The 12,820-nt window shown below is 37.9% G+C and overlaps 1 protein-coding gene across 5 annotated transcripts in view; it reads left to right on the top strand.

Moving 5' to 3' along the window:
• The window catches only part of CFAP44 (cilia and flagella associated protein 44), a 124,786-nt gene that overhangs the window by 16,112 nt on the left and 95,854 nt on the right, over positions 1–12,820 (top strand). For 4 of the 5 annotated variants that reach the window (XR_011994687.1, XM_072723148.1, XM_072723153.1 and 1 more), the window contains exons 5-8: positions 1,504–1,666; positions 5,647–5,749; positions 9,270–9,486; positions 11,200–11,314. Coding sequence is in view for 4 of the 5 variants with exons in the window: in XM_072723148.1 (XP_072579249.1) it covers positions 1,504–1,666; positions 5,647–5,749; positions 9,270–9,486; positions 11,200–11,314 (598 nt within the window). In the remaining variant the exon portion in view is untranslated. The remainder of the gene's footprint in view (positions 1–1,503; positions 1,667–5,646; positions 5,750–9,269; positions 9,487–11,199; positions 11,315–12,820) is intronic. The other variant, XM_072723155.1, reaches the window with a different exon arrangement.

The following is a 12,820-nucleotide window of genomic DNA, read 5'->3' as shown; positions in this document are numbered from 1 at the left end:
ATGATATCAGATAAATGATCACATATCTGATTCCCAACTGCCACCCAAGTTAGTGAAAAGATGGTAGCCTACTTCTACTCTCCCAGCCATAGACCTGGCTTTTAGCCCTCCAAAGTGTTACACTGACACCTGGGAAAAAGAGAAAGGAGAGAAGGAAGGAAAGGTGAGAATAGCAGTTTGGGGAAAGGGAAAAGGAGCATAGGTGAAGCCTCCTACCCCATACCAGGATTTGTGAGGATACATTGTGACTCCCACTGTTTATTTGTCAGGAGATCTCTGATAGTTTCCATGAGGCCCAAATAGCTTCTGCAAAATCTTTGGATCACATATCCATTTGTACTTCTACATAACGTTCAATTTTAAGTATTTATGTCTTTATTAAATTGATGAAATTCCTTTTTCTTGAGCAGATCAAAAGCCCTGAAATGTGCCCTCTCTTTTTCAATTTAACTCTTAGGCAATGAGGTAGGCAATGAGGTCCATTCATACTCCATTCAGGTAGACATATAGTCATGTCTAGTTTGTTGTAATTTGTATATACTTCACAATTAAATTGCATTAATTAATTTTTCTTTTCTACAATTGTAGATATTCTTATTAAAAACTCTGCAGTTTCTTTCTCTAAAAATATACACTTAAAAGTAAAGGTAATCCTCTAAAATCAGAATTTATATTTTAGATCAGGGCTCAAAAAATAAAAATTTCTCTAATGGTCCTTTAACTTTTGTGTTCAACAGTGAATTCTTAGAAAATACAAATCTATCTACGTAAGATATGTGGTAATATTTCTTTTGCAAACTATTTTTTATAGATTAGTCTTATTTAATTATTACATTTATATCATATTAATTTAAACTTGAATGTACTAATAATGTACATTTAAAGGATGTTTTATGAAAACAGATTATTTTAATCTGTATTTTTAATTAGTGCAGATTTACTGTATAGCATAAATGTGCACATACACACACACTCATCTACACACCTACACACCTACACACATACTACAAGCTCAGAAAGGAAATGTTAGCATATTTGTTATACATACTTCTACACTGTATATTATTTTGTCCATTTTCTTGATCTGTTCACATGACTTAAATTTCAAGTACATTTATGTGGATTTATTATATTAGTCCCATTGTCACTGGGTGTGTCAGAATTGCATAACATTCTTTCAGAATTTTAAACATCTTGCCTTTCGACATCAAGGAAGAGGCCTATATAATACTTTTACTTTTATAAAATTAACCTGCTTTGAGGATTTCTTTAGGAAAATTAAGATATCGACTAAATATGAATATGAGAATTTTCACCTAACTTAAAAACAAAGTTGCATTAGTAATAACTAAAAACTCTGAGTTTCAAAGTAAAACTCAACTACTTCAACACTGAGCCTTTATCAATGAGCACAGATTTTTAAAATATATGTATTTCATTACTTTTCCTGTCTCTTGGATGCTTACTTTATTTCACTTCTTTTCCTTAACAATCTTCACTCAGTCATTCCTTTGGTTATGACTGCAAAAAGCGGGCCAATCTACAACTTCTGGACAGCAATACTGTGATGTACATAGCTGGGAACCAGCTGATCCTTCTGAATTTGAAAACCAAGGAACAGATCTACCTGCGAAGTAGCAGTGGTAGAGGAATTGGTGTCATTGGGGTATGCTGTTAATGACTTAGGAAAAAAAAAACCCACTATCTTTTTTGTATTTGTTTCTTCTGTGGACCAGCCAGGCTGTCAGGTGCTAATATCATGCGCAGTATTCCTGCAGGATTACATGTGATGCATGTCCTTATTCTAAGGAATTTTCAATTCAACAGTTACAACCACTCCATTCATCGACATTACCTCTGCAGTGTTACAATATTATGCTAATGATGCTATCATCTCATGTTGCAGATAAGGACACTGGAGCTCATAGAGGCTAAGTGGCTTCCACAGTCATGCAGGGTTTTCATGTTGAATGCTATGTTGCCATTCTGCAAAAATATTCAGATGAATAATATAAATGTTATTTCAAATAATAAATAGAGATAAATGCCAGATAAGATGTAGGTATAGAATCAAATGTTAGGAGATCAAGCATAGATTGTACATTCAATAATTTTGAGCAGTTGACAAAAGGACTTGAATGTGAGGTGGGGGTTGTCTCTTCTTCCTTCTTTCTCAGGTGCCTGTCTCCAGTCATCATCTTTCTTGTATCATTTGCCTCTATGTCCTTAGACTTTTCATCTTAGCATAAAAGTACACCAAATCAACTTGTTCTCATCTTGAAAGGCCCCTCTCTAACCATACATTCTCTGTACCCACTGACTCTTCCCTGAAAGCCAAGCTTCTGCTGTCTTTTCCCTGCCATCTTACTGAAACTGCCCTTACTAAAGTGACCAATGGCTCTCTGAGTAGCCAAATCTGAAGAATACCTTTCTAACTGTAGCTTACTCGACTTCTCTATAGCAGCTGGCCCCGCAACTGAGTTTTTATAACCTTGACTGTTCTTTTTTTTTTTTTTTTACTCTGTAACTCTTAAAAGTTGATGTCCATAGGTCTGCTCTCACCAAAAACAACCTGAGAAACAACTCTTTATGTCTTTAGAGTCATGAGAGGGGTGCCTGTTTAGATGAGGCTGTGTGAGACAGGGAAAGGCGCACAAATATGCAGGATTTGGGGCTCATACAAGCAGCACTTCCAGAGCAGATGCACAAAGGGTTTTTTAGAAGGCTCATGATCTAAATAGAAATCTTCCCTGATCTTGCCTGCCTGCCAGGTGTGAGCAGGCCAGACAGAACTGGAAGGTGCAGGGCCCACATCACCACATCCTGCAGAGGTGGAGGGCTTCCAGCAGAAAGCCTTGATGCAGCTCCAACAGAGACTAGGCCAAGCTGGCACAGAGTAGTGGGAGATACTTTAGATTAGATTAGATGGGACCTGGTAGGGTATTTAGATTAGAAATGGAAGTGAGGGGAGAGGTTTTGAAGATTCTTGCTCTCAGAAGCAGAACAGGGACATGAATGGGAATGGAGAAGATAAGGAAAATCTGAGATCCACAAATAGATCAACTATGGAAACAGGATATAGTGAAATGGAAGAGTGAAGATTGTCTCATGATTATTTCTTTCTTGTTCAGCTATCTATACATAACATGTGTTTATGATAAAGTCCCTATACTCAACAAGAATTAATTAATTAATTTTAACATTTTATTTATTTGAGAGAGAGAGCAGGAGTGGGGCAGAGGTGAGGGCGAGAGTACGGGTGGGAACAGGGACAAGCAGACTCCTCGCTGAGCATGGAGTCTGATGTAGGGCTCGATCCCAGGCCCCCAGGCCCCTGAGATCATGACCTGAGCCGAAGTCAGAAGCTCAACCAAACTGAGCTACTCAGGCAACCCAAACAGGAATTTATTATATTACATTGTGTATCCAACAGTACTCAGAACATGCAGGGATTTAAATGAAGAAGGGTTCATGACCTCTATGAATTCCAAGAGCTGAAAATCCATCTAAAGAGACAAGACTCATTTTAAAAAGCAAAAAACCAAAATCGTAGATACGTACATGGTATGGTGGCACTGGTCATGTGCAAATATCCAAAGGCCCAAAGTGAGGGTCATGGGTTCTATGGAGGGAAGTCAGTGAGGGGCCACCCTGAGGCATCGTGAGCCCTGAGATCCACATTACCTGCAGAGTACTGAGAAACAGGTAACTATCACGTCTTTTTCTCTCACTTTATGGCCAATGGTAGTTTTGAAATTTCTATTTTGTTATACAGTAATTTGGTCTGAGGTCGGTAAGTAGAGGTGTACTGTGGTCAAGAATGCTAATCCTAATCCTCACCCTCCTGGACTCTGGGCAGTTGTATGTCCATGGGTTTTTTTCTCCATGTGTGCTAGAGCTGTCAGCACCTGGATTGTGGCTGGGGCCTTTCCTCAACTGTCCTCATCACTTCATTTTTTCCCTGAAACTGTTATCTGTTTGTAGGTGAGAAGTGCTCTTGCAAGGCAATCAGAAGCCTGTGAGAAATGTGTGTTGGGGGTAAATCAACTATCTTTCAGAAAAGATCGGGTGAATCTATATGTTGAGTATAAAGTCAATGCTTCTTTGGTTCCAGGTCTCCACTAAAAATAAAACACCAACCTCAACTGCACAGAGCTTCCGACCTGAAAGGCCCGAAACTTTTTCACTCATTGTAGACAAGACCTAGGGGGTAAAATATTTGCCTGAATTCCCATCCAGATTTCCTTCCTTCACAATCTTCTTCTGTAAATGAGCCTCTGGAAAGATGTAGTCGTAACCTGTTTCCCCCTAAGTCCTATGTAGCTCCTATTTTTAAATTCCACTTTCTCCTTGGCTCCAACACCTGGCTTGAATCCTACATCTCACATTTGCCAGCTGTATGACTTCAAGTTATTTCACCTCTCTGTGCCTATTTCCTCATCAATATGGTGGGAATGATAATGGGATCCGAACTCACAAGGCTGATGTAAGATTTAAGGGAATTAATTCATATAAAACTTACACAGTGTCAGGGGGCACATAATAAGCAGGCAATAAGTGTTATTCTCTCATTGAATGTCCATTCTATACACCCAAGCTTCTTTCAAGCTAAAGTGATGGGTGTCTACTTGAATGGAAGAAGGCTCAGTAGAAAGATGGCTTATTATGGGTCTTATGGCCCCATGTGCAGGAAGAAGAAAAAAAGCTACAATGGTATCTCGGGTACCAAAACCACAGTGCAGTCTGTATGCCCTGAGGAAACTCCTCTTCCACAGGTATCAAATCAGGAGTAGCAAAATGGTAACTGAAAATAGAAGTTTATAAAGCACAATTTGTGTCTTAGTTTATTTTTATGACAGCCTCTTTTTATTTTTAGGCTCTCCATTTACTCTTCCTGCACATTGGCTTATCAATGAACAAAAATAGCAGGAAGAAACAGAATTCTACAACATTTATAAACCGCTATCACTTGAAATACTAACACAAATAGTTTACCCAGGCTATTTTTACTATATTTTCCTCTGCATCTGGCTTGGAAATATTGTAGCTTTGTCACTTCTAGTAAGTTTATATCCACTGGTGGTAAATTTGTCCAAGGTGAATTTTTTTTTTAAACTGAGATGTAACCTACTCTGGAAACATGAATTTTTTCTGTACAACAATTTAGGCTGACTCATATGTGGAGGGTAAACAATTCATCTAACTTTGTTGTCAAAGAGTGTTCCCGGGGCTGGCAGCATCGGCATCACCTGGAACTTGTTAGAGATATAAGTGAAAATTTGGGGGACCCAGTCCTGATGTACTGAGTCAGAATCTCTGCTAGTAGGGTTTGCCTTCTGTGGCTTAATAAGCACCCCCCTGCCATGGTTCTGATGGATGCTAACGATTGAGAACCACTCGTCTAGCTCTTCTGATGGCAATTAAAAACACTGTAGAGATAACAAAAGCAAAACTTAAAATGAATATTCCCCTAGATTTCTGCATAAATCACATCCAACACCAAGTTCTTCTCAGATGCCTATTTTTTTAGTTTCCTATTAGAGTGGATCCTAATCAATTATAAAATCACAGATTATAAATTCTGCATTCTTAGCACCGTTTATGAGAAAACCCTCCTTTTACTACTTGAGATTTTACTTCTTGTAGGTTCATCCTGATAAAACTTACTTCACTGTAGCTGAAAAAGGAGTTTTCCCAAAGATTATCATCTATGAATATCCTTCTTTGAGGCCCTACAGGATCCTCCGAGGTGAGCCCAGTACATACAACCTCTAACACATTCCATGTTCAAGGTTAACAACATTGAGGGTCTCCCAAAGACACAGAACTAGGAGGAGGTAGACAAGAGATTTATTTAAGGGAATTGGCTTATGCACTTGTGGGTGGCGGCTGGCAGGTCTGAGGTTTGTAGGGCTGGCCAGCAGGCTGGACATTCTTGGGCTGGGGTTGATGCTACATGTTCAGATAGAATTTCATCTTCCTCAGGGAAACCTCAGTTTTGCTTTTAAGGACTTTCAACTGATTGAATGAAGCCCACCCAGATTAAAATAACCACACCTAAAATTAATCACTGCAGTTCTTTTACAATTTTGTTTTCCATATAATTAATTTTAGGAGTTCGTTTTTTAAGCAGACTTTTTTTTTAAAAAAAAGATTTTATTTATTTATTGGAGAGAGCAAGAGAAGGAGCAGAGGGAGAGGGAGAAGCAGACTCCCTGCTGAGCAGGGGAGCCCAATGTTTGGCTTGATCCCGGGACTCTGGAATCGTGACCTTAGCCGAAGGCAGACGCTTAAACTACTGAGGCACCCAGGTGCCCTAAACAGATTACTTTTCAGAGCAGTTTTAGATTTACATTAAAATTGAGAAGAATATTCAGAGATTTCCCATAGTCCTCTTCCCCCCACATGTGCATAATGTTCTCCAATATCAACATCACTACCAGGTCCATTTTTCACTGAGGACCAGTCTCAGCACATCAGTCACTCAAAGTGCACATGTCCTCTGGCGTTTACCCTTGATGTTGTATTCTAGGGGTTTAGATAAATGTACAAGGATGTATACCCATCGTTATAATCTCATACAGTGTATTTTCACTGCCCTAAAAAAATCCTCTGTGCTCAGCCTATTCATGACTGCCCTCACACTGGCAGCCATCGAGCTTTTTATTGTCCCCACAGTTTTGCCTTTTCCAGAATGTCTTATAGTTGGAATCATACAGTGTGTAGCCTTCGCAGGTTGGCTTCTTTCACTTAGGAATATGCATTTAGGGACGCCTAGGTAGCTCAGTGGTTGGGTGTCTGCCTTCCACTCAGGGCTCATGATGCTGGGATGGAGTCCTTCACGGGCTGCCTGCGGGGAGCCTGCTTCTCCCTTTGTCTGTGTCTCTGTTTTGCTCTCTGTTTCTCTCATGAATAAATAAATGGAATCTAAAAAAAAAAAAAAAGATATGCCTCTAAAGTTCCTCCCTGTCTTTTCATGGCTTGGTAGCCCATTTCTTTTTTTTTCTTTTTCTTTTTTTTTTTTTTTTCCATTTCTTTTTAGTGCTGAATACTATTCTGTTGTCTGGATATTCCACAGTTTAGGTATCCATCTGCATATTGAAGGGCATCTTAGTTGTTTCCAAATTTTGATAATTATTAATAAAGCTGCGGTAACCAACTGAGTACAGGTTTTTGTGTGAACAATTTTCAACTACTTTGGGTATATACCACAGAACATAATTACTGGAGCCTATGCTGAGGGTTATGTTTAGTTCTGTTAGAAGCTGCCAAACTGCCTTCCAAAGTGGCTGCACCATTTTGTATTCCTACCAGCAGCGAGTGAGAGTTCCCATTACTCCCCATCCTCACCAGCATTCGGTGTTGTTAGTGACTTGGATTTTGGCCATTCTAAACAGGTGGGTAGTGGTATCTCAGTTTTTAAATTTGTGTTTCCCTGATGACATAGGATGTGGTGCAGCTTTTTATATGTTTATATGTAATCTGCATATTTTTGGTGGGGGTGTCTGTTAAGGTCTTTGGCCCATTTTGTAATTGAGTTGTTCATATTTATTGTTGAGTGTTAAGAGTTCTTTGTTTATTTAGGGTAACAGTCCTATATCACATATGCCTTTTGCAAATATTTTCTCCCACTTTGTAGCCTTGTTTTGTCATTTTCTTGACCTTGCCCTTCCTAGAGGAGTTTTTTATTTTATTTTTATTTTTTTATTTATTTTTATTTATTTATTTTTTGAGTTTTTTATTTTAATGAAGTTTGGCTTATCAATGATTTATTTTGTGGATCCTGCCTTCAGTGTGGAATCGAAAAAAGTCATCACCACACCTGAGGTTACCTAGGTTTTCTTCTATGCGCTGGGAGTTTTACGTTTTTGCATTTTATATTGAGGCCTATGATCCATTTTGGATTTTTGTGAAAGGTATAAGGTCTATGTCTACATTAATTTGTTTGTTGTTTGCGTATTTGTTGCCTATGGTTGTCCAGTTGTCCCAGCACAATTTACTGAAGAGACTGTCTTTGCTCTGTTATATTGCCTTTATTCTTTTGTCAAAGATCAGTTGACCATAATCCTGTAGGCCTATTTTTGGGCTTTCTATTCTGTTCCAACATCTGTGCTATCTGGTTCTGATGCTTGTTCTGTCTCTTCAAATTGTGTTTCTTTCCTTTTGGTTTGCTTTGTAATATTTCCTTGGTAGCCAGACCTGGTGTAGTGGGTAAAAATAATTGCTGTAGAGTTATAATTCCTTATAACTTGGTGGTAAGGGGTCGGGGGAGGGTTAGGATTTCTTAGTTCCATGATTAGTTCTCAAATTTTGAGTGAGTCTCTGCCTCTGGAGTGAATGTCACAGTTGTTTCTCAGTAGTTATCTCTTTATTGGTTGAGACAGGTTGGCTAGAGGGGGCTGAAGTTGGTATTTCCTTCCCCAGGTTAGTTAGGCTCTGGTTAACTAGTTTTTCCTGAGGGCAGGCCTTATTAAGAAGAACTGAGTGTTCTGGTGTATTTCAAGATGGTTCCTTTTCCCTCTCCCTACTGAAAGTCTGAAGCATTTTCCAGGTATTTACTGTGGGAACCTGGTCAATCTCCTGGGGATAGATCTCACAATATTGTTGGGGCTACCTTGACTGGGTACCCTTGGAGTTTTTAACTCTCAGACTTGTCCATGTTGAACCTCCAGCAATTCATCAGTTATAAATGTTCAGGTTTTATTACCCTTGGCTGTTACCAGTTGGGAGTTCCTGATGTGGTAAGTCACAAATACACCTCACTTGTCAGTATTTCCAGTGTCCTTCCCTCACTTATGAATCCAAGGAGAGTTGTTGATTTTTTAGTGTGTTCAGCTTTTTATTTGTTATTATGGAATGGTGACTTCCAAACTCCTTACATGCATAACCACAAACCTGAAGTCCTCAATTTTTATTTGATGAATTTTTCAGTGGCAAATTTTTGATTACTGATTGACTTCTTTCTGCCATCTAACATGATTTTCTATCCCTCCTCCACTTTATAAAATGAAATGTATTCTCGGTGTTTTTCTCATGTAAAGTGTGACTAAGATTTCTTCATTCTCCCTCATCATGTCCTGTAATTCATTGTAAAGCCAAGAGTGATGCAGGATTTTGTTTTGTTTCTTTGGGGACTCTTGGCATTCTTTCACATCAGTACTTATAACCAAGGATGCTCGCTTGCTCTTTTTCTCTCCTTTTTTTTTTTTTTAAATTGAAAATGAAATAAATGTTGCCTTTGTCCATTAGACTCCCATTCATCTTTTCAGATGGGACTGAGCTGGCCTATGCTTATGTGGATTTTAACTATGATGGTACCTTGCTAGCCTCTGTTGGCAGCAACCCCGATCACACACTGATCATCTGGAATTGGAAAGAAGAACAGCCCATACTGAAGACAAAAGCTTTTTCCCAGGAAGTTTTTAAGGTTACGTTTAATCCTGAAGATGATGAGCAGCTTACTACAGCAGGATCAGGCCACATCAAGTAGGTTGTGTGACTGGTACAGGTGCTGGTTCATTATCATTAAGGATATCGTCTAAGGGGATTGGCCAGCTGGAGACATTTGTGCTGATGTTAACATTAGGATAATTTTTAAATGTGTTATCTTCAAAACTAACTGTAGTGCCGCTTTTCTAATTGGATATGGGTTTTTTTATTACTCAAGACAGTATAGATAAAAAGAATAACTTTTAAATATTGCCTGCTGCCTTCATATAGGCTTTAGCACCTAAAAGGGTTTGTATAACTCTTACTAACATGGAATATTGAGTTTTCAGATCCACCGTTACATTTGTGGTATCAGTATTGTATGATGGCTAAGTCATTTCGACATCTCTGAATCTAGTCTTCATCTGTAAAACAAGAATTATAACAATCATTCCTAATGCAGGACCCTCAATACTAAATTGTAACAAAGCCTACTCTTGATCTCAAGTCTCTGGCTCTAAATTCCATGTCCTATTCACTCTAACATACACAGCTCTACCTTCCAGGATGGAATGATTTTGTCCTTTTCTGTCTTCATTCTACCCTGTCTTAGGCATTAATTTAACAGCCTTCTACCACCACCTCTTAGCAGTTCAGAACTAGATTTCCAGTGTCCTTTTCAAGAAAGACATTTTTATCCTGAGTTTCCCTTCTTCAGATTTAAACCTGGTTCTCTTCTTATTCATTCACTAGAAATATAGATTAATTGAACAAATTTTAAAATGGAAATTTGGGGGAAATCTCAAGTAATCTGCTAGCTATAGGCTAAAAATTTCTAATTCTTTACATTTTCCCATCATTTAATAACGTGCATATTTTCTTTGCACTGTATCTTTGGAGAGAGAGAGCTAGAAAGAGAGTAATTTCATGAGTGAAGTGCTGTAGAAGAAACAGAGTATTTGGAATGTATGATCAGAGGACCTACCATAGCCTTAAAGAAGGAGGTTTGCTATTTAAGCTTTTGGCTTCATACTATTGGCTTGTTGATGCCATTCATTATCTGTTTTATATGTAGTTGGAGGGCCAGATTCTTTTTTTCTATATGTTTTTCATCATCTGTTCATTTGCTTAGACTATTAATAAGAAATGTTAGTAATAACAAACAGTACAAGGCTCTGTTCTAGGAGTTTTTCAACAATTTTATGAGGTAGATGCTACTAATATTCTCATTTTATACATGAGAAAATGAGGGCACAGTGTTATTAAGAAAATCACTCTTAAGTTACATAGCAAGTAAATTAGAATAAAAAAAAACTTTTCCATCTAAAATGGTACTATAGAACAACTTTCTGCCCAGATGGAAAGTTCTATGTTGTCCAATCTAGTAGATACTAGCTACACAGAGCTATTGAATACTTGAAAATGGCTGGTCTGACTGAAACACTGAATTTTAAATTTGATTTGGTGTTAATTATGTTAATTCTAAATTAAAACAGTCAAACTTGTCTAGGGTCAGCTGCATAGGACAACAAGACTCTAAGATTAAATCTCCACAAAGGCAGGACTTTATTTTGTCTGTTTTGCTCAACTCTGAGTTCATATTGCCTAGAACTTTGCCTGACAGTTAGTTGATACTTGATACATATTAGTTAGGTGAATGAATAAATGAAATAACAAATGTGATTCTGAAATATGAAAATATTTGGGTGATAATAAAAATAAATAAAGCCTCTTAGAGGTACATCCAGTCTCTTTCTTATTTATTTTCAGGTTCTGGGAAATAGCTCTAACATTCACTGGTCTCAAGCTTCAGGGTTCATTGGGTCGATTTGGCAAAACAGCCACAACGGATATAGAGGGTTACATGGAGCTCCCAGATGGGAAAGTGAGTATAGCCACTATTGTACAATAACAAAATTATGTTTTAAAAAAATGTATGAAAACACATTAGGCATTCTAAAAAGCACTGCCAGGGATGGCTGGGTGGCTCAGCGGTTGAGGGTCTGCCTTTGGCTCAGTGGTTGAGCGTCTGCCTTTGGCTCGTGATTCCACATCCCAGGATTGAGTCCCACATCGGGCTCCATGAGGGGAGCCTGCCTCTCCCTCTGCCTGTGTCTCTGCCTCTCTCTCTCGCTCTCTCTCTTTCTCTCTCTCTCTCTCTGTGTCTCTCATGAATAAATAAAATCTTAAAAAAAACCTGAGGTGGACACTTGACAGGATGAGCACTGGGTGTCACACTATATGTTGGCAAATCGAACTTCAATAAACAAAATTTAAAACAACACAAGAGGAAAGCTAAAAAGCACTGCCAATGATAGTAATAATGGAGGCTATAATTGTAAATATGGTGGACATTTAATTTTGTCTCTTCAGATGATCAATTTTAATTTAGTTCCAGGGAATTGTCATAATCCACATGTAAATGTCATTGTTTTATGTTTACTAAATATTGTACACATATATAAAGTATGTAACCTTTTTAATATACTGACCTATTGACATATTGTCACTTTTTATTATGTCATGGAGTTGCAGTGTTTATAAGGTTTACCTTACCCTCCTCTTTTGTCATGATGCTCCAAGAGGACTTACTGGCTCAAGGGTTGTATACAATCTTGTGGCTTTTGTTTTTATTGTCAGATTATTATTTAGGGAGATTGAGCCACTTTACAATGGTGCCTACAGATGCACTGAGACTTTAATCTCCTAGTTTATTCTTTAACATTGTTAGTCTATTTTCTCTCTTCCTCTTACAAAATTTATGGGCATATTGCCTATGGATAGATGAGTTTTCCATTAATATTGGATCAATTTTCCACTAATGGATTCAATAATGGATCGGTTTTCCATTAATATTGTATTTGGCTTCTTTTCAGGAGAAGTTATATAGCATTACTTGTGAACATCTCAGTTATAAGTAAATGCCAGCATACAAATATTACTTTGAGGAACCAAATGGACTAGTCATTTACCTAGTAGATATTCTCACTTTGGAATCATGTTGTGTATAAGGAATAAAAAACTTTGGATGCTGGTTAAATATATACCCAAACCTATAAAATGATCATAGATAATTTTAGCTTCAAATTCTAAATACCATAAGAATTAAGCAGATATAAAGATTATGAAAAACATACCACATGGGGCGCCTGGGTGGCTCAGTCAATTTAGCATCTGACTCTTGGTTTCAGCTCTTGGCATGATCTCAGGGTCCCGGATTGAGCCTCGGATCCAGCTCTGTGCTCCGTGTGGAGTGTGCTGGAGATTATCTCCTTTCCCTCTCCTCCTCCCCTGCTCTCTATATCTCAAATAAATAAATTAATTAAAAAAATCTTTAAAAAAAAAACACAACAAAACATGTCACAAGATCTATCTTTAACAGGTTTAGTAG

This window comes from Vulpes vulpes, chromosome 1 (genome assembly GCF_048418805.1).
Source record: "Vulpes vulpes isolate BD-2025 chromosome 1, VulVul3, whole genome shotgun sequence".
Taxonomy (NCBI): Eukaryota; Metazoa; Chordata; class Mammalia; order Carnivora; family Canidae; genus Vulpes; species Vulpes vulpes.
The sequence above is the reverse complement of the archived record's forward strand: the minus strand, read 5'-3'. Positions and strand labels throughout refer to the sequence as shown.